We start from the raw sequence: 23,009 nt of genomic DNA, 5'->3' as shown, positions 1-23,009 counted from the left end.
AGCTACTGACACACGTGAAGTGCTCCCAAGGGACTCTACATAACCTGTTGTTCCCCTTCCCCTTTCCACAAAGTTAGGTTGTAAAAATTAGGCAATAAATGAAAAGTGCAAAGCAATAGTCGCCTTTGAAGCTCTTCCCTACATGTTACGTGCTGTGCTGTCTCTGTGTTATGGGTGTATGAATAGGTTGAGGTCTGTCTGCAATGAGGCGAATGAAATTTTAGCTCTGTAGTCAGCGCAGTTGTCTATGATCCGGGAGACTCCAGTTCGTGTGGGGACCTCCTTCATAAGGTAGTTTATTCATGAACACTTATTGTAACACTTTAATTTTCTAAAATTAAAAGCATCATAAAAACAAAAACAGGATTTTTAAGCCTCTTTCCACTTCTATTCGAATACAAATACAAATAATTTTGCTGCCTCAACAAATACAGAAACAAATACAAATACTGGGCTCTCTGCACATCCCTAGTATGTACAACATTTTCTATTTCATATACTTTTTAAACAAATTTCACCAAAATATTTGACAATACACCTGAAACCAGCAAATATGTGATTTTTCGGAATTTTATCACCAACATCTTGACTGTTGTAAGCGTTTTAAATTTAAACAGACAAAATTACTCCAGTTTTGCATGTGATGTCATTGCCTCATCTTGTGAGATGGTGTATAAAGACCATGTCTCCCCAGTGGCGCAGTCATTAAGTCACCTTCTCTGGGGATGCAAATCCCCAGGTGGCCTACTCGCCAACAATGTAGAAATTCATATATGTGGTATGCTTTCAAGTGCTTATTGAAGTCATATTAACTCAGATGCTTGGACCCCGATCACTGCTGCTTGAGGCTATAGTCCTATTTATTTTTACGCTCTCTTTATTTCAATTTTACATAAAAAAAATTATGTGTATTCTGAAAATATAAATTGACAAAACAAATAAAGATGCAACTCATAAATGATGATCCAAGGGTCTGAAATGTTTTATGGATACCGGCTAAGCCCTGACAAGGACTTTAATGTGACAAATATTTGGACATTTAGTGCATTTTAGTTTGTATGAATTTATGTAACTGTCTGCCCCTACTGCAACACAGTAAATGTTCTAGATACACCATGGCTGTAATGCCGTTAAATAATCCTGCTGTTCCCCTTCAGCTTATCTAACTGCAAGGCCACTGCTGCAGTAGAACATAAAACAATGGAACATTTCCTGTTTTGACCCACAGGAAGTTGAGGGAATGAGAAAATGATGGCATGGCAATGGGTCCGAGGTCTTTCACATGAACAAGCAACACTGTCTTTCATCCATCATCACTGTTCCTGAAACACTAGATGTATGTTGTGGAACATTCTATGTGACCTTAACTTGGAATACTGATGTGAAGTTGTAATACAGTTTATTTGTGCCACTTTGTCATAGCTGCTTAAAACCATGTAAGAATGAAGGACAGTTATAGATGGCGGTGTGAGCAAGGACACTTACAGAGGAAAGTGTAGCTCATAAAAAGTGTCAAAATCTTTTTTTTTTTTTTACAGAAAGCCCGTGTTGCAAAATTAGGTGTATGGAGTTTGGAAGATGTGGGTGTTTACCTGGCAGGGAGGGTCTAATGCACATCACATATGATTGATGATAGAGATGGGAAAGTTTACCATGTTTATGACTTGTGACTGTTTATGTCACATGATAACAAAAGACTTCTGTATAATTGCAGATGTTTATGAGAGGGTTAAAAATACTGTTCATTGACAATATGACACTATATCCACTATATCCAAGAAATAAGGGTTTAATTGCCTTGAGCAATGTTTTCCTGTCATAATTACAACATGGATGTTGATGTAACACTTATTTATAAGATGGAAAATGGCACATATAGTTACTCTGACATGACATGAATGCAGCATAACAAAAGATCCTAATGCATTGCTTTATGGGAGATGTAGGATCCCGTATTTTGGAGCGTGAGCCATAAAGTCAAGACACCTCACCCTGTTACTTTTATTTGGACCATTCTTTTTTGCCATGCTGGCAATGAGGCTTTATGGATGTGAATGTCGGTCAATTGGGCCACCACTTTCATCCAGACTGAAATATTTCAACTATTGGATGGATTATCACACATTCATACCCCCCAATTCAGGATGAACTGTAATAACTTTGGTGATCCTCTGACTTTTCATCTAGCACCTTAATCATCATCCAGTCAAAATTTCAATTTGTACTTACAATACTTAGGTTTGTGACAAAATACTTGCAAAACTAATGACATTCTCAGCATCCTAACCTGTAATTTGTTTACTGCTAATGTTAACACACACACAAGATGGTGAATGTGGTAAACATTGTACCTGTTTTGCATCAGCATGTTAGCATCCTCAAAGAGCTGCTAGCATGGCTGTAGACTGTTAGTCCCGATTTAATGTGTCTCTCACAAGTCCACCAACTTTATGAAAGTGCAAAACTTAAGTCACATGCCTAAAAATGTTTAAAACTTGTATTGTCTCCTGAAGTTACATAAACCGATAGAAATTAACCAGCAAAGTGAAGACTCTGAAAATTACATGAAAAATGGAGGTGGTAATAGGTGTAAAAATGCAGAGGTATGTGGATAAGTTAAGTTGAATTTTAATAGGTTTGATTTGTACATTTGTAACAGTAATGTGTGCAACAAAATCGTACAGCCCCAAGTTGGCCAACTCAAAAAGATAGTTTCCTTGGTATACATACATGAAATAATTCACAATCTACACTTTAAAGTACATGAAGATTACAGTACAATTTTCTAAACTGAGACGCAGTCTCAAATTAAGCCACTAGATTATACATCTTCTTGTGATTTGCTGCCCAGTGTCTTTATAATACATGCCAGTGTTCACCAAGATGTGAACTGCATTTCCAAGGTTTCTTTACCAAAAGTTCATGCCATGAGTGGTTAAGGTCATCCAAACAACAGAAAAGCTTAAAAACAAAAAACAAACAAAAGTGCAGCCACAATATGGGCTCACAGCTAACCTAGCCTCACAAGGCAAGAGACAAGTTTGCACAGGAGAGGGGAACAGTGCTACTGCACATGTGAGCTGAGACAAATCTTTTTGAACTGCAGCTGGGGAAACTATTTCATCTTACTCTGAGCCATTCTGTTGAGCACAAATATAAAACAACATTTCCAGTAGCCCTCTACTGTCACTGCAAACCAGTCACAAGTTCTGGTAGTTCCCTTACACTAATTGCAATGGGCTCATTTTAAACTTCTATTTCAAAGTTGGTGTTGCAACATTTTTTTAAAAAGGTGACATTATTTAAAAAGGGTCAAAAATGTCTTCCTCTGGTCTCAAGTCTCAGCGATGTGGACAAGTAAATCAAAAAATGATCTGCATGGAGAGATACCACTAGAGAGGAAGTGAGACATGTTTTTGGTGACTAGACCCTTTAAATATCATTACATGTATAGTATAAATTACTACTATTTTACATACTTTGACTTTTAAGGACCATACAAGTGTTTTTCCTCTGTTTTCACCCACTTTCAAACACTGGGTATCTGTTGGAGTAATCAGAAACTTGAGACCTGTTAACATGATGATCTGAGCTCCAAAATTTCAAGAACTGGACATGAAAGCTCCCTCGTGACCTTGGAAATAGACCAAACTCCGTCAGTTGACGAAGGCTTTGAGATGAAGTTGAAAGCTCTGAAGAAAAGCTAAGAAGTGGACCTTTGAGCTAAGATTATGTTGTGAAATTGGAAACAGAAGTTTCATGAAAAAATAAAAATCAAGGCCCAATTACTAGCTTTTTTCAAGAACTTTCAACCACATCTTACAGTTTTCAAACTACTATGTCCAATGTGACAAAATACTCTTAAACCAAAGTCACTTCTAGCTTTTTCCAGAGCTTTCAACAGGTCTTCATCAGTGGATGGAGTTTTCATGTAATGAACTGATGAAGACTGTGAGATATGGTTGAAAGTGCCAGAAAAAGCTAGCAAGTGACCTTAAGTTAATATATTTGACCAGCCTCAAGAACAATGGCTTCAACCAGAAACTGTTGGCATTAAACAAAGCATGATTGTGTAATTGCATGGTGTATTTCTCAGATTTTGATAAAGTGATTTCAGAGGAGAGATGAGGAGCAATTTGAACATGTTTTCAAGATCAGCTGCCATGTTTTTTCAATTTGAAAACTGAATCAAAGTCATGACATGCAAGTTTCTGCAGTGAAACAAATGGCACTCAGTGGCTCTCAAAACAACACATAAAAAATGTAACACAGTGCACTTTGTAAAATGTTTGGTTGTATGGAGCTATACATAATAGGCTGAAATATTTAAAAACACTGGTATGATCCTTAAATGACTGATGCCAAACATAGTTTTGTCATTGGAGAGCAGTTATATTTTTCCTCTTTAGCACAACACATACAGTAACTTCTCGTGTAAAAGTGGTGCATTAGCATCAGGTGCTTTCATGCACACTAGAGCTAAAGAACGGTTTTCTCTCAATGGAAACCTTTTAAAAAAATTATTTTCATACACAGCAGAACCATGACTTCCATTATCACTGTTGCATTTCTAAGGATCAGAGAACAATGATATCTGTCAGTTGGTTACTGAGGCACAATGGAAAGCAAAGTCCCTTCATAAACAACATCTACCTCCATGTCAGGTCCTCTGCCAGGCAGAGAAGGAAAGAGTCAACATTAAGAGGGTGACACTTCGACTAATGCTGCCTGAACACTGCCGTTTTTCTTTTTTAAGACCCAATTCTTCCTATTTATGGTGGTTCAATAAGTGATCAGATCCAACTGACCTGATTTGAGGTGCAGTTTTGGATAGAACAACCAAGCTACTGTCGAGAAATATAAATTGCTTATTACTTTTGAGATTATTTTTATTGCACTTAGCCAAAATTAGGAAGAAGCAAGTGTGAATGAAATAAATGCTTATGGATTTTGACTTCCAACCCATGTGAAAATGGAGAGGAGATCACAGATTACCCCTAACATGCAGCTTCAATAAAGGTCCAGTTACTTGAACTTGTAATTTAAGGACCATTGAGATACCATATTTTTTTTACCTGATATCCTTTTAGTTGTGCATGTTTCTGAGATAAAATTTCTTTGTAGATTTTATTTCAGGAAGAGGAACTGCATTGACCACATATACATCCTGAGAAGCAAATTAAGAAAACAGGTGAGGCAAAACCATGTGACTTCTGTTAACCAAAAATACCCTTTTCACAGCTGACATTTGGACTTGTTAAATCAGGAAAAGCACAGCTGTAAATAATAACATTAATGATGGCTCCATTCCATTAATTGTCCAAATAAGTCACTTCAGTGAGTGAACATGCACAATACCATAGCCTGGAACTGGCCCACCTAAATGGAATGCAGCCATCATTAATGTTATTAATTCCATCTGTGCTTTTCCTGCTTTGAAAAGTCAAAATGTCTGTGAAAAGAGTCTACTCATGGGCCATCAGAATTTCTGTTTTGTAATTCCAAATTTTTGCAAACATATGAGCCTCTTAGAAAAGCATCTACATTAAAAAGTCATTTTAATCTAACCTTCATTAAATAGTCTTCTTAGCTACAAACGGCCGACCACCTGCCTATACTTTGATTTAGTTAAGTGGCTAAGACATGATAGGATAGGCATGAATATAATCTATATTTTTCTTATTGTCAACAAATCTCATGTGGAGAGGCAAACCAACAATGATCTACTTTCAAGTATAATGTGTATATCAAAGTCTGATATATCTTATTCCTCTGTGCCAGAGAGCTCCATTGTTGTCCAAAAATGATTAAAAACATGTCAATAAGCCACACTGCTTTCTTCCTATTTGAGTGACGTTTACTAAAAACTTTAGGAAATTACTATTTAATAGCCTTTTTATTAAATGCAACTTATTCAAATATTTGTGGCTTGCCATGGTAGCCTACTGGTTAAGACGCATACCACATAATCACAATCTTTGATTCTGGCAACATGTCATCCCTTGTGTCTCTCTCTCCAGCTGTTTCCTGTCACCTCACAGATTTGCTGACAAAAAGAAAGAAAATAGAAGTTGACCCTGTCAGTGTGGACGTTCTGGGCTCAGTGTTTTAGCTGTGGACAACAGTCAGTCATTTAACACTATTGTCAAATTCAGCACCCACAGAAGTGTTTGCAGTACATTATGTGTGTGTTTGGGGGGGGGGGGGGGGGGGGGGGGTGACACTGGCAAAGCATACAGGGATACTACTGACTCATCTCACAGACAGTACAGGTCATGAGTGTTGCTGGGGGGGGGGATAAGGTGTCAGAGTCAGACCTTGAAACCAAAAACTAAATGACACACTGAGTCTCTTATTTCTTGCTGCGCAGCCGTTTGGACTGTCGTGGAAGGTCTGAGCTCTTTCTGCTGCGTTTGAGCGATGACCCTCCCTCACCCTCTGGCTCTCTGGGTAGAGAGGCTGCAACCATGCTGCCACTTGCCAACACACTCACGGATGTGCTGGCAGCAGTGGAAGACACAGCAGTGGTGCTGGATGTGGAGGGGACGGCTGTGCTGGGCCTTGGTCCCCCCATAGCAGCAGAACTACTGTCCATCAGTTCGCGGAGCTTATGTTCCAGCTCAGCGAGGCGAGCGTTCTGCTCTCCAATCACCTGTGTCTGTTCCAGCAGCTTCTGCTCCTGGTCCTGCAGCTGCTTCTGCTGCTCCAACTGCTTGACACGAATTTCCTGCATCTCCCTCCGCAGGACCGTCATCGATGCCCCATTCACCTTCACCTGCTGCTGCACCTTGGTCATCTCAGAGCGTGACGGAGTGTTCTTGGCCAGCAGGGACATGGTAGTCAAGGAGGTAGATGGACCTGCCACTGAGGGAACAGGAAAGTGGGTCAGATCACTTCAGGAGTTCAATGTATAATGAATTGAAAATCAATGATAAATGTTTTCAAGAGCCAAAAGGTGGCATCTTTAAATGTCTTGTTTTGTCCTCCCATTCAAAACCCAAAGATATTCAATTCATCATGACATAAAACAGAGAAAAGCAGCAAATCGTACTGTGAGAAGAGAACAGAATGCTGTATTTCAGAGTGTTTTCTTTTGATCAACAAACAAATTTAATCGACCTGTATAGAAGCATCTGCATTCCATGTTTCACCACTCCTTTTTTCAGGTCTGTTACTTATCTGTACATATCTGTGTGCACCCATGTTTTAACCTATATGGGTCAATGATACATGCCATTCAATTATCTGTCAAGCTCTCCCCAACAACTGTAGCTGACACAGTAATAAAGCAGAAACCAACAGAATTTGTCATCTATGAGTCACACTAAAATACTAGGCTTGGGTGATCAAACACTGGAATCTGACTTGAGTAACTAGAAGCCTTCAAGTATAGTAATTAATCACGGCTGAAATTCTGTGATCCTCTTTCAGTAATGGATATCAGTCTGTTGTCTGCTGTGTGTGTGTGTAGATTTGGTGTATATGTGTATACTAGAGGATGGTAACAGACAGGAATAACATGCTGTGTCATGACCGAGTGTTCAAATTACAAAACCAACGGTGAGGAAGGTGCAGGATTTCACATGCTACTTATACTCATCCTTTATACAGCCCATTAGTTCAGCCTCTGTCTGAAACATGCTGTTTTAGCTCCTGTCTCTTTAAGGGCCCCCCCCCCCGATGAGCCCACTCTATTCTGATTGCTGAGCTTCTGGAAGATGCCCTTAGGAAGACTTCCCCCAGCTCTGGAGGCTACATAAACAAACAATAGAAGTAGTTTCCTTCTTTAAATAATCTAATTGATCTGTACATGTTGCTATGACCCAGTTCAAGTGGTCACAACAAAAGGGAAAAGATAAAAAAAATATATTTTATTCAATCCAAATTAGAGAACTAAAGGTATAGCATGGGATATGGATATCAGTAGCTTCAGTGGTGTATGGTATGCATGAGTATATTGTGTGTGTGTGTGTGTGGTAAGGTGCAATTGTGCAAACATACTAAGTCAAACAAACGGATGTCTGAACAGGAAAGGGAGAGAGAGCTGCAGCAGCCATGGGGCACAGTGGCAGAGAGAGATATATGCACTGCAGCCAGGCTTAAATAACCTGGGAACACCAGGGCCCCCAGGTGTTCCAGGTTACACTAATGATCCACCTGCAGGGTGAACAGAGAGGCAGTTGAACCACACAGCAATGCAAGATGGTCATCACAACCCCCCCCCACCCCTCGCCCCCCTAATATGGGGTCCACCACCAAACTAAACCAAAACAAATTACCAAAACAAAGAAAAACAACCAATAACGACAAGGCAATAAAGAAAATAAGTAATAATAAGTATCGGACCCCTGTCACCCCACCCATCCTCAGCAACCTCAGATCCTCAGAAGCAAATTAAGAAAACAGGTGAGGCAAGAGCAATCCAAAAGGCAGGATGAAACGGCCAACTACACTATATCACTAACTGACTAAATAAACCCAGAGCAAAACAAAAACAACTTACAAAGCAGAAAGAAAAAACACACAAGCCCTCCATGAACCCCCTGGGCTATTTAACCCACCCTGGCAGGTTCAAAAAGCTTTAGTCTTAGCTGAAGGATGTCCCATTCTGCAAAGCTATGCAAGTGTGCTTTATCCTACCGCACTTAACAGGAACATCAGGATCAGGAGCTTTAAGGTCCCTCTCACCGTCCAAACACACAGCAGGAACCTCAAGATCTGCAAACACAGAATCAATCACATGTGCAGCAGACAGATTTTTCACATCAGCCTGTGTAACTTCCAAAACCACTTCACACTCGAAGATCAAATGCCCAAACAGCTGACTAACGGCTGAAATGGGACGATGAGGAACAGGCTCGACAACTTGACTCAGTGTCCCAGTGAGCACGGCATGTCCTGACAAACTCGGATACATGGTGCTTTAACCGAAGCCAAAAGAAACACCGCAGGACACGTTGATACGTTTTCTTTACCTTCAAATGTCCACAGCCATCATGAACGGTTTGCAACACCACATCACTTAAGTTACTCAGCACAACCTGAAAAATCGCTTCATCAACAAACTCACCATCACAGAGCACCCACTTTCTCACCAGTAGGTCTCCCTGGACAAAGTAACCATGAGCAACGTCTCTTACTTTTTCAACCAGCCAAGCCTCAACCCACAAATCGGACAGAGATGAATCAGCTTTCTGACACCCAATCCTCCCTCGAAACCGGTGGAGGAAGATCAGGCAGTGAAACCACATGGTCTGCAGGCACTATACCTTTACTGCACCCCAAAACAGGCAGGTCTGGATCAGACGTCACAACTCTTTGTGCACATCACAGTGCAGGCTGAGCAAACACCTGGATCAGGCAGGTCTGGAGCAGACATGCTAGAGCTCAGTGCATGCGTCACGGCGGCAGGCTGAGAAAACCCCTGGATCACTCTAATCACTCTACTCCGGCTCCCCAGACGCTAGTGATTTGGAAATAATCACAGGAGATGGCAGCACATCGGCCCACACAGCACTACCAGCCAGGTTGTTGCCCAAAAAAAAAATAACCACATGGGCAACCTGGGGCGCACCCCAACAGACCCATGCCCTGTACCAGCTCACAATCCAGCACAATATAATGACACGGTAAAGGAATTAAGCTCAGCTCCATACCCTTCATCAGTACAAAATCCCTCCTTCCTGAAGCGGGTGAAAAAGGCAGCACCGACTCCACAATAAATGAGTGTTTAGCACCTGTGTCATGCAATACCTTAATTGGAGCACACTTGTCACCACTAACCAAGGACACAACAGCATCGCTAACGAACAGCTCAAAACCATAACCAGTTTTGAGACTCAGGCCAGAACCAGTACTCAAATCCACACAACGGTTTCTGCTCCAAAACTGTAGAGCATAGCATAGGTGGAGCATGTGATGGCAAACAACACCAATGCAAAGGTGAGTGACATGGAGGTGACAGTGAATGACGCTTAGTTCTTGACTTCAACAGCTGACACTTGTCCTTCCAGTGACCCTCCCCATGGCAGTAATTACACACACTGGCACTCTCAGGTCACCCCATAAATGCAGACTTACGTAAGGAACTAGGGGAAAATTTTGCACCACCACGGAAGTTACCACAATTACCTTCTCTACTTCTCCAATCATCCCATGAGCACATCTCTAAAAAAAAAAAAACTACCTTTATGTGTCAACACAAAATCATCAGCTAATTCATCTGCTTTAAGTGTGGGGGAAGGCGTCTGCTCATTGACATAAGTGGCAAAATCACACAGATGTGCCCCTGAGACAGTTGTCTGAAAACAACTGACATTAACTATGTCGCCACAACACTACAAAAACAAACAAACAAACAAACAGATGCAACTCCAAGGAAAAACATCACTACAGGGGCCCGGTGGTTACAGGGACCATTGGGTGCCTTGCACTTTTTTGCTTCAGTCCAAATGATCTCTACAAAAACAATAGGTTCCTTGCACTTTTAGTGCCAGGGACTGTTGGGCCTCTGGCACTTCTGTGCTCAGGCCCTAATTAGAGAACTAAAGTTAAAGCATGGGAAGTAGATATCAGTAGCGTCAGTGATGTATGGTGTGCATGAGTGTAAGATGTGTGTGTGTGTGTGTTGTAAGGTGCAAAACAAAGGCATAAGAATAACTTAAAACAACATACTAAATCAAACAAATGGGTGCCTGAAGGGGAAAAGGAGAGAGAGCTGCAGCAGCCATGGGGCACAGTGGCAGAGAGAGATATATGCACTGCAGCCAGGCTTAAATAACCTGGGAACACTGGGGCCCCCAGGTACCCAGGTTACCGTAATGATCCACCTGCAGGGTGAACAGAGAGGCAGGTGAACCGCACAGCAATGCAAGATGACTCAGGGGTCATCACACTGTTTGAGCACGAATATGAAACTTCAACATGTGACATGAAAGCCCGTGGAACAACCTTAACAAAGGCTACAGAACAGACGGCCGTTTGTGGGCACTCACAAATAATCTGATATCAGTTTGGTAGAACACAGATACATACACACACCCAGCTGTGAAGTGGGAGAGCCGCTGGTTCCAGAAGTGTATTTCCCCATTCTGACTTCCCATTTCAAAATTTTCTTTAAACAATGTCCTTGATGTACTGGACATAGGAACTCAGGACTCTTGTGGATAATGCAACAACCCTATATGTTTATATTCTGACCACCAGTTTACATTATTTCAACTTTGTTTCTGAGAAATGACATTTTGTCTGATTTTGGTGGACAGCTAAGAATACAACAATATCCATGGGCCTCTGCTGCTGTTGTTGCTATGGAGAAGAAGCCATGGATGGAATAATGCATTTCAAAATGCTCTATCTTTGAAGCTGTAAACAAAATGCAGCACCATAGTTGCTTATTTACTCAAAAGTGTCCCAGAAACAGAAGGTGAACTGATTCACGCTGCAGATTGTAAAACCTGTTTCTCAACTCCATAATCTTTGACTTTCATCTGCCATTAGTGGTGCACATGACCACATTTTAAGCTTGTTATTGACTGTTTCTTGCTGAAATACACCTTGGGAGTTGCAGTTAACTTTTACCCCTAAATCTTTATGTATACAGTCTTGTACTTTTTTAATCAAAGAACCAGATATTTTCTTACACAGTTATTCATCTTGTGTACTGATCATTTAACCGGGAGAGTTTCATGGTGATCTAAGCTGTAGAAGAGCTCAAACTGTGAGTCATGTAACAACAGGCTCATTTAAGATGAACTGCGCCTCACCTTGAGAGTCAACGAGATCGAGCAGCAGCAGCAGCAGGGGGCAAGTGACCAGCAGCCTTCCAAGAATATACAGGAAGTCACAGAAATATTTACATCCTGTTGGATCTGATCCCCATTTAATAAAATGTTATCAGATCAATCACTAACAACTGGTTTTTTAATGATGTTCTGTATGACAGGGTATAGCCTATTAAAATGATCTGGGGCCACATTTATAACTGTTGCGTACGCACAAAACGGGGCTTGACAAATAACGTACATCACTTCCCATAAAAAAAAAGTTAGAATTTATAAAAAGAAACTTGATGGGAGAATGTACGAACATTATAGAGACAGGGGAAATTGACGACGCAGACGGTGAGGTGGTGAATTGAAGCCAGATAGTATAATGATTCCTCTCAGATATTTCATTTTAAGCTCCTTTTAATTTTAAAAGATATAAGCCAACTCAAATCTTAACCAATTACGTCTGTGATTTATTGAATATAATTATTGAAATATGAATGAAATATTGAGCACAATGCTCTGTCTCACCATCACATTCCCAACCCCCAGAGTGCAGAGGGCCAGGCTGTGTTATGCTCATACTCGTGGTCAGTTATGGAGCAGCACAGTGCCGCTGACTCCTATTCACCTCAACCACGTTAACTAGCTGATGAAATCATCATCATCAATTGTAGAAATCCAAGGAGACATCAAATAACTTTAAAGATTTGCAGAACAGAGTGGTAATAGATTTTTAATAATATTTTCTAATACTATGCATTTATCACCAAGTACAATTTTAGTTCTCATATAGTTTTTGTGTGTAAAATTGCTACAGTGAACAGGACTGTGCTGTAAGGCACACAGAGCGCACTGGAGACTCGGCAGTGGCTGCCACACACACATCTTCACCACCTGCACTCATACATAGACCGTGTAAATGAGAGAAACACCTGTATGCTGGATTTTTGAGTAAATATAAATGAATACAATGTTTATTGTATTTTAGATATTGAGTGTGGTCTCATCAGTCATGTATGTGTCTATATACAGTAGATGCTCAAAAATATCAAGCGATAAGCATTGGTGTCCCCATGCCTCCACTTGTCCATACCCTAAATGTGTGCAGCAATGCGCTTCTTAGCATCCATCTCCATGAAGCCCTTGGTACCTTGTGAAAAGTGTTTATTTTGTAATCCCCAATATTATTAAATGATTTTACACAGAACTGTAGCCGCTGTAGCACACGGACCACTATCTGCTCCTCAGCATGCCAACCATAAATCAGCTGCCAACTTGAACCACAAACTCATTCACATCCTGATATTCAAAGCATCAATCAAAAGTCAAAATACACAGGGAGAGGAAAAGCAGAAATACAAGGCAATTTACTTTATTGATCTGTCAGATATTTAGACTGTTGGGGCTTCACATCTGTAAACTGCAGGTGTTTCTTTAAGAATCCTCACATCCCACTTGTTACCAAAAGGTTTATGTTGCTTCATAACACAAGAATGAAGGAACATTGTAATCTGTAATAGCTATGTATAAACTACTGTATTCATTCTCTCTGACTGATTGAACCTGCCATCAACTACACAACATTCACTCAGTTAAATTAAACTTTATAATACAATATCAGACTCTACAATTAATCAAAAATGTCTCATTGTTTCTTTCTGTAAAATGTCATGTTGTTGATCAAACACCTGAGCCAATTAGCTCTTTGATCAGGTGACAGCCAGGCGTTTCCCATCATGCCCTGAAGTCTTGCAGTCAGTGGAGAGCAACTGCTGCCTTTGACTCTTAAAACTGCAGCCACCTTCATCTTTTGAGATTATTGTTGCCTCTGTGTGCATGACATCAAGTGGGGTCAAGTCAGACATAAATCTAACTGGCTGCATTGTTCGGTGATCAATTAGGGCAGCAAAGCCACAATTTCACTTTATTCACAACTTCACAACAAGAAAGTCCTCTTTTAAATATCAATACCCCTGGAACAACACAACTTCACAGAGCTGTTTTTTCTAAACTGCAGCTGAGGAGTTTGGACTTTTGCTATGTGGTGCTGTCTCAGTGTAAGAAAGCTGCTCACAATCAAAAATATAAGGCTAAAGTGAAGTGAAGTAAAGTTTCCACCGTATATTAAATTGAACATGTTTGTGACAGTATAATGTAAGATAACTACTTACCTATCATTCCTTGGTTTTGGCATTTGTCTCAGCACATCCAAACGCAGCACAAAACTCTGACATTCTCTACTGTGTAAAGCAGACACATCCCCGCTGCAATATGGCAGCTGAGGCACATCAATGTGTCAGTAGAGGTAACTTTGCATATGATCAATACCATGGTAACGGTGGTAAAGGCCCATGGGTATCATGGTATTTAGAGCCACCTGCCACACCATACTGACAGAAAATAGGTGATTTCTCATAAACAAAGTTGAAATTATTCAAACTGATGGTCAGAACACAAACCTATAATATGGTTCAATTATCCAGGAGAGTCTTGTGTTTTTATGTTGAGAAACACCGAAGAGATCATTGAAAGAATACTCTGAAGTGGGAATTTACAGTGAGGAGAAATATCTTCCAAACCAGCTTCTCCTCTTACTTTGCAACTATTTTGCGGTCTAGTATTAACTGCATAAGTTATTTGTATTGCCAGATGTGTTGAACCAAGGTACAATATTGCATTTTCAGATATTATGGCCATAAACACCTATATTTACATATCTAATTATCTAAATAGCTAAAAAAGCTTAAGAGCGTCCATGTTTGACAATGTTGTGCAATTCTAAATTGTCATTTTAAACTGCAAGAACTGCCGTTTTAATGACATTATATGTTATTGTCTGAACAGGTATTCCTTTGGGTGAATTTTTTTGACCTCTGACTTTTCAGAGCCAGAAGAAAAACATGTCCAATACCTGGTGCAGAGCCAATAAGGCGGCCGGACAGGTCAGCACCTGGCAGCTTCTTCTTCAGGATGGGGACGATTTTCTCATCAAAGTACTCCATGGCCATGGAGGAAATATCCCTCAACTCTTGGAGAACCTCGTGAGCTCGCTGGGGTGCTCGAGTAGAGTTCACGTAGCGCAGCACGCGGTAAATTTCATCTATCACCTGACAACATACAACAGCACATGATCAGGGGGACATCATAAATAAGACACAAAACCAGAAAATACACAATAGATATGACTAAAACACTGATGGCTTTTTTACACCCCTGGTAATCTCAGTGGGCCCTCTGCTGGCCAGGTCTGACAACTACAGCCAGTGAGTCCAACTTTTTGTAAGTCAGCCCCATTTTGTAGAAAAGCAGGGGCAGCTGAATAGCTTTTTGATTGAGACAACACATATTTGTCTACCTTCAAACATGCAGAATTTAAAATGTGTGCACTTAGGGGACAAGTTCAGTTCAGCTAGCACAGAATCAGTGCAGATGGCAGTGAAACTACATGTATCAGAAAAGCTGATGTCAAACTTATCCACCTGTCATGTCACTTTCATACATAAAACCTGATGCAGGATTACACAACTTCAACCTGTGTTTGACCCAAAGGAGAATATAGGTTTGTATAATAACTAATTAAACTAGGAGCTGAAGTGAAACTTCAGGAGTAAGAAAACCTCATTCATAATCAGTTGTAATAAATCAAATGACCAGCCTTCAACATAACACCACTTGTCTGTTGAAAAAAATATTTAGTGTCGTTGTTTTATTCAATATTTGTTATTAACAACCTTTAACAACTGACCAAAATAATTAACCAAGACCTGACTTTCCTAAAAAATATAGAATTCCTCACAGTCAGTTCGATAGAATTGAGCGCATTTGCTTAAGATTATAAAAGAAACATGAAACTTCTATGGTGAGAAACTAACAAAATCATATTCATTTTGCTATTGAATAAATTTCAATAGGTATCCAGTTGTTTTCACAACTAAATACTCAAATTGTTCTGAACAAATAATAAAAAAAGAAAAGGAGACGCTGGCATATTCCTGATTCAGATAAGAGCTGGAGAAAAATAACTTTCCTTCTTCAAACATCTCTTTATAGACGCTCATATCTTCTTTAAAGGATGGGGACAGATTATTGTCCAAGAGCCAAAACTTTGTGTAGAATCTATGAGGACAACTAAGACATCACATCATGGCATAAAATACAACTGAGGAATGTGAGTTTGCTGTTACTGAAAAGAAGCCTTTCCACGGTAAGACTGCTGTTACCACTGTTTTATAGACCAGTGGCAGTAGAGCTAACCTTTCCAGGGATGAAGCAGCAGAGGTTGGAGTCAACATATTTCATGAAGGTCATGTTGAGCAGAGAAAGGCGCGTCTCCACGGCAGCCAGAATGTCAGCGTGACGAGCCAGCGAATGGTTTCTCCTCTCCGACTCTCGCCTGGAAACAATGATAAACACAGCAGACAGCAGGCCATCTTCTTTTAGAAGATCTTTTATTTAACATGTTTCCCATTTCCCATCATTTATAACTCTGCATCACTACTTCCCTGATAGCTTTAGTTTTTGAGAAACTTGAAGTTTCTAAAGTAGAGTTTTCTGGGGGATAGTATACTGGGGGATAGTATACTGGGGGATAGTATACTGGGGGATAGTAATTTCCTCGCAACTGGACTATTGCAATGCTCTTTATTTGGGTATTAGCCAGTCATCCTTGTCTGGCTTACAGCTAGTGCAGAATGCTGCTGCTAGGTTACTAACAAAAATAACACCGAATATCTATTCAATTGGAAATCTATAACATTTGGGAGTCTCTATGCAGTGCTGTTTTGAAACGTGAGTCAACATCTGTGTCATTGCCTGAGAAACTCTTGGTAGCGTAGCTCCTTAGAGGAAAAGGTTAGCAGTAAATTGTCAATCTGGCAGTAAATGTACGGTACAGACTACAGTGTGTCAGTTAATGAATGCTGCAGCTTCTCAAAACCAAAAAAGGTCTTGTCTGTTGTTTCCCCAACTGCTAGAAAAGTGAAGGGGGTTAGCCCTGACATTACTGACGCAACCCAAAAGAAACGTATGTGTGATGTAATTTTGTCTGTGTTATTCAACAGTGTGTGTCTAAACCTCAACAGTAGTGAACATATTTCCTCCTGCAGAATGTGTGCTGGTATGATACTGACCTGGGCAACTGGGCCTTGACCTGCCTCTGACACAGGCTGTGGTAACGCTCCACCTTCAGGAAGCCCTGATTCAGGACACGCTGGCAGATCATGTCCATGCGCTTACACACCTGGAGATGCCAGACAAGAGGATATGTTTTATGAGTATGTACATGAGAGAAACACATGAGTATAAGGATAGAGGACAGTGCCTCTAGTTTCTAGTATCATCATTTTTACAATTGACATCTTAACATTTATGATTCAATTTGGGGACTGATGTTTTAACAAACCTTTCTATGGTCTTCAACACAAACTCTCCTGACCTGCCACAGCAAAATGATTCCCTCCAGTGTACAGTGAACAGGAAGTTTACTCCATTTCACAAGGTGCACATGAATTCCTTGACCCACTCACTTGCCATGTTTGTTTGGATCAAGTACCACCACCAGAGGACAATAAAAGGCTCTTTGAGGATTAAAAACACAGTACGTTTTTTTTTTTTAACCAGCGTCATTTTTCAAAGTTCTTCTTTTACTCATTAGTGAATTATTTCTGTGACTCAAACATCAATGCAAAAGTGTCACAGCCAAAATCACAGGCCTTTCAGACCCAAAGAGTTCAGCAAGACTCTCTGTTTGAGGTGAGAGGAAAGATGGCTCAGTCAGAAGTTGACACCAGGAGTCAGAGTTGCAGTCCTACATGTTTTTCTGCACTTCCATTTCAGCAGTTACCCACCCAAAACCACATAGAAACTGTGTCTGTCCCCCAACCACCTAAATCAATTAAACAGAAGAGGAGTTATTCATAAAAATCTAATAAAAATTAACACTACCACTGCAATAGTACAACAAAATAAGACAATTAAATGTGGACTCTTGAACATTAGATCTCTGTTATCTAAAGTTGTATTAGTAAACGATTTAATTTCAGATCATCATATTGATTTATATTATCTAACTGAAACCTGGCTGTGTCATGAAGAATATGTCAGCCTAAATGAATCCACTCCCCCCAGTCATATTAATACTCACATACCTCGAGACACTGGCTGAGGAGGAGGAGTTGCAGCCATTTTCAACTCGAGCCTAATCATCAACCCTAGACCTAAATTTAATTATAACTCATTTGAAAGCCTTGTTCTTAGTCTCTCTCACCCAACCTGGAAAACTTTACAGCCAGTTCTATTTGTTATAGTGTACTGTCCTCCTGGTCCATACTCTACCTTTTATCTGCATTTTCAGAGTTTTTAATCAAACTTAATCCTTAGTACAGATAAAATAATTATAGTAGGTGATTTTAACATTCATGTGGACGTCGATAATGATAGTCTTAACACTGCATTTATCTCATTATTAGACTCAACTGGCTTCTCTCAGAGCATAAATAATCCCACTCACCATCTTAACCACACCTTAGACCTTGTTCTGACATATGGCATCAAAATTGAATATTTAATAGTTTTTCCACAGAATCCTATTTTATCAGACCATTACTTAATAACTTTTGAATTCCTATTACTGGATTGCACGCCATTAGACAAAAACATCTTCACTAGATGTCTATCTGATAGTGTTGTAGCTGAATTTAAGGAAGCAATTCCATCAGTACTGAATTCAATGTCATGTCTCAATACCACAGAGGACCTTTATGCTAACTTAAGTCTCTCCCAAATTGATAATCTTGTTGATAGTGCTGCAGGCTCACTGCAAATGACACTCAACTCCATCACCCCTTTAAAAAGGAAGATAATAAAACATAAGAGGTTAGCTCCATGGTATAACTCCCAAACCTGTAAATTAAAGCAAACATGGCAAAAATTTGAAAGAATCTGGCGTTCCACCAAAGTAGAAGAATCTCGCTTAGTCTGGCAAGATAGTCTTAAAACATATAAGAAGGCTCTCTGTAATGCCAGAGCTGCCTATTACTCAGCATTAATAGAAGAGAATAAAAACAGCCCTTGATTCCTTTTCAGCACTTTGGCCAGGCTGACAAAGAGTCATAACTCTATTGATCCATGTATTCCTATAGCTCTCAGTAGTAACGACTTTATGAGCTTCTTTAATGATAAAATTCTAACTATTAGAGACAAAATTAACCACCTCCTGCCCTCAACAGGCACTGATTTATCCCCAAACACAGGAACCTTAGAAACAGCTGTAAAATCTGACATATATTTGGACTGTTTTTCTCCAGTCGACCATCCTGAACTAACTTCAATGATTTCATCATCTAAACCATCAACCTGTCTCTTAGAACCCATCTCAACTAGATTGCTTAAGGAAGCCTTACCCTTAGTGAGCACTTCTTTACTAGATATGATCAATCTGTCTTTAGTAACAGGCTATGTACCACAGTCCTTTAAAGTAGCTGTAATTAAACCTCTTCTTAAAAATCCTACTCTTGATTCAGCGAGAAGCAGTCGCCAATCAGTTGTGTGACCTTCTACATAACAATAGTTGAGGACTTTCGGTCAGGATTTAGAGCACATCATAGCACAGAAACAGCACTGGTGAAAGTTACAAATGATCTAATTGCATCAGACAAAAGATTTCTCTCCGTATTTCTCTTGTTAGATCTTAGTGCCACATTTGACACCATTGACCATCACATCCTATTACAGAGACTGGAACATTTAATTGCCATTAAAGGAACTGCATTAAGCTGGTTTAAGTCCCATTTATCAGAGCACTTTCAATTTGTACATGTTAAATTTCACGTAGGTGAACCAAATGTGGTAAGCACATGTATCATGTCCAGACTCACAAAAAAGCCTCTTGGAGCCATGCCCCAAGTTGAACAGGAAGTTGGCCATTTTGAATTTAATGTGCAATTTTGTCACAGTTTTTGCCATTTCCAGGGGTTGTTCCAGGAGTTTTCACTGAATGCCCTTGCTGTGCGACGAGGCAACCTTTGATGTTTCACTGTGAAACAGGAAGTTGTTGTAACTTTAACGAACATCGTCCAATCTGGCTCAAGGGCACCTCCTAGAAAATTTCAAATTAAAAGCCCTTCCTTCAAAATTGACGTACATGAACGAAATTTGGTAGGGACATGTATCATGTCCAGATATACAAAAAGCATCTTAGAGCCATACCCGAAGTCCAACAGGAAGTCGGCCATTTTAAATTAAAGTTGCAATTTTAGCGCTGTTTTTGCAATTTACAAGGATTTTTTTTTCAAACAAACTCCTCCTAGAGATTAAACTCGACCGACTTCAAATTTGGTCAGTGTCATCGAAAGACCTTCACGATGAAAAGTCATCAGAATCTTGACTCTTCATTATACAATGTTGCTGTGGCGTTGCGGCAAACTTTGATGTTTCACCATGAAGCAGGAAGTTGTTGTAACTTGAATGTACATTGTCCACCCTTCACCAAATGTCTCATGCCTGATAAGAGTCCTAGCTTGAACACATTTACATGTCAATATTGAGTCGTAGTCATAGTGCCACCTACTGACAATAGGAAGTCAGCCTTATATGACGAACATCATCTGATTCACATGGAATTTACATGGTTTCAGTCTACACATGTTATACAGCAACATGATGTATGATTAGTGGGTGTTCTCTAGCATCACATAGTGGACAGAGGAAGTGATATTTAATTCCTTCCTGCAACGTCTGATAGGAGCCTGTCCTGAACACATCTGCATACCTGCAATAAAAGCCCTTCGCCTGCAGTGCGCACAATGTTGGCAAAGGTGCGAGGGCCTGATCATCACTGCTTGCAGCTTTAATTATTATTGTTGTTATTGTTATTGTTGTTGTTTTTATTATGCCTCTGTGTCTCTTTCCCCCCTCCCCCTCTCAACCCAACCGGTACAGAAAGACAGCTGCCCACCTAGGGCCTGGTTCTGCTGGAGGTTTCCTCCCGTTAAAAAGGGGGGTTTGTCCTTGCCGCTGTCACCAAGTGCTTGCTCATGGGGGAATGTTGGCTCCCTGTAAAATAAAGAGTCCGGTATAGACTCTGTGTGAGAAGTGCCCTGAGATTTGGCATTATATAAATAAAATTAAATTGAAAAAAGTAGGGATGTCCCACTGCACAATATATACTTAAGCCTACATTAACACTAGCAACGCTATATCATTGTTTGACAGCAGAATAGTCAGGTGAAGTCAATTTCATTTATATAGCCCAATAATCACAAATTTTCCTCAAGGGGCTTTACAATCTGAACAGCATACACTCTCTATCCTTAGACCCTCAGCATAAGGTTTTCTTCACACGGTGCTATTCTGTGTGATGAAAAGAGAATCTGCTTCACAGACTTCCTTTAATAATTTTAAAACAATGTGGAAGGGTGGCCTGGTGGTTAGGAGGGGGCCCATTACCTGTCTGTGGCTAGGGGCTCATTTGCCTTTAATCCATCCATGCAGGACAAGGATTACATGAAAGGCACAGACTGAAGCTGAAAATTTTGCGAAGAAAAGTATTGCAATGAGGTACACAACTGCTAACAAAGTCCATGTGCCCTTTTATGACTCCTAATCAAAACATCCCAACAAGGCATGTAGCAGAAGTAAGAGAAGGGACTGTTGGGAGAGCTGCAATGTGCAAACAGACCAGAGAAGGATCCAAAAAGGGCAGGCAGTGTCTACTCTGCAGTGCAGGAATATCTGTAATTTACAGGAGTAATATACATCCAGAGTCTAGTTTGAGACTCCTCATCCCTTCTCTGATCAACATTCATCTCTTGATGTGTCAGTGGTGTGTTAGTGGTGAGTTAATGGTGTGTGTTTGTGGAATGTTAGTGGAAAGTTAGTAGTGTGTGTTTGTGGAGTGTTAGTGGTGTGTGTTTGTGGAGTGTCGTGTATTCCAGGCTCTGCTCAGCTAGGCTAATTAGATAACAGCACAATGAGCACTGCGGGCCATGGCTGCAATCAGACGGCTGCACAGACATGAAACACAGGCTTTAAATACTCTGCACAGATATTTCTACGAAGAGTTTACAGAACCAACAACCAAAGATAAGCAGTACATGTGACTACCATTAAACGTTAGTTTTGTTTCCCTTCAGCTGGCTTGTTTTTGTTCTCCTTACCGAGCGCAGCAAGCTGATTTCGTCGTAAGACAGAAAATTGAGAATAGTCTCAATGGCCACGATGGGCAGCCCTAACAGCGGGTTGTTCTGGTGCGGCTGGTCCGGTGGAGGGGTGGACTGTCTCGGTGACACCGCGTCTGCGTCCAAGGACCCAACACATCCATCAACTCTCTCCACGACGGCCGCCATCTTGGTTTGCTAAGGAGGAGGCGGAAGTGACGTTAAATTGGGAAGCTAGCGTGCAGTTTTTCCCCTTGCGATGTAAAACAATTGTTTACGGAACAAGAGACGAACCAATTTTTTACTAACTGATCTAAAAGACGCCAAACCCAGGCACAAAATATCAGCTTATGATTCGAAAATTAGAAAACAGAACAGGAGCAAGAAAAAGCTGAAGTGGCCGAATGGAAACAGAAAATACAAAACAGACAGTTCAAACTTAAGATTGTTGCGCTTTCTGTGCATGTTTACAAATGTGATATTCCCCAAAAACTAGTCTAGCGATAGAATAAATCAAAATAGGGTCATCTGCTTTCCACTTGCATTTATGAACAGGGCACTTACTAAAAATGGTTATCTAACGTTGATCAAAACAAATTACTAGCAATATACATTAGGAGGAACATTATCTATTTGGAAAATGTTATGTACCCACTGAAAACACAAGGGTTTAATTGTTTTTACTACAAAAGAATTCCTCAGAATCAGATTTATTGCCAAGTAGGTTTATACATACAAAGAATTTGCATTGGTGTGAAACACAAGAAAATGAAACTATAAATCCTCCTCCACTCAAAAATATGTTTTTGATCTTCTTCCTTCAGTTGGATGTTGAGGTTCCACTGTGCAGAATGATGTATGTGTAGAGACTGACACTAGAAGGTTGTTTTCACATTTATCTGCTGAACGGGAAACGTTTCTTAGTGCTCATTTTAAATGTAAGTTTAAAGGGGACCTATTATGCTTTTCGTTACTTACAGTCATATATATATAACACAATGTCAGATATTCATATTAAATGTGGCCAAAGTGTCAAATACTGAAGTAAACGTATGTTTAAGTAATCCCTGTGAGCAAAAAGCTC

General features: G+C 40.2%; 1 protein-coding gene across 1 annotated transcript; it reads right to left on the bottom strand.

Annotated features, from left to right (window-relative positions):
- Nucleotides 1–2,612: 2,612 nt before the first annotated feature.
- fbxo28 (F-box protein 28) lies at nt 2,613–22,123 on the bottom strand. Its single transcript, XM_042432983.1, has 5 exons — nt 21,926–22,123; nt 16,901–17,010; nt 16,026–16,164; nt 14,683–14,878; nt 2,613–6,864 (listed from the first exon to the last, which is right to left on the bottom strand). The coding sequence occupies exons 1-5, from the start codon at nt 22,112–22,114 to the stop codon at nt 6,353–6,355; spliced, it is 1,146 nt and encodes a 381-aa protein (XP_042288917.1). The 5' UTR covers nt 22,115–22,123; the 3' UTR covers nt 2,613–6,352.
- Between the last annotated feature and the right edge of the window lie 886 nt (nt 22,124–23,009).

The sequence above is a fragment of the Thunnus maccoyii genome, chromosome 14 (genome assembly GCF_910596095.1).
Source record: "Thunnus maccoyii chromosome 14, fThuMac1.1, whole genome shotgun sequence".
Taxonomy (NCBI): domain Eukaryota; kingdom Metazoa; phylum Chordata; class Actinopteri; order Scombriformes; family Scombridae; genus Thunnus; species Thunnus maccoyii.
Note: the sequence above shows the minus strand (reverse complement) of the source record. Positions and strands in the feature narration are given on the sequence as shown.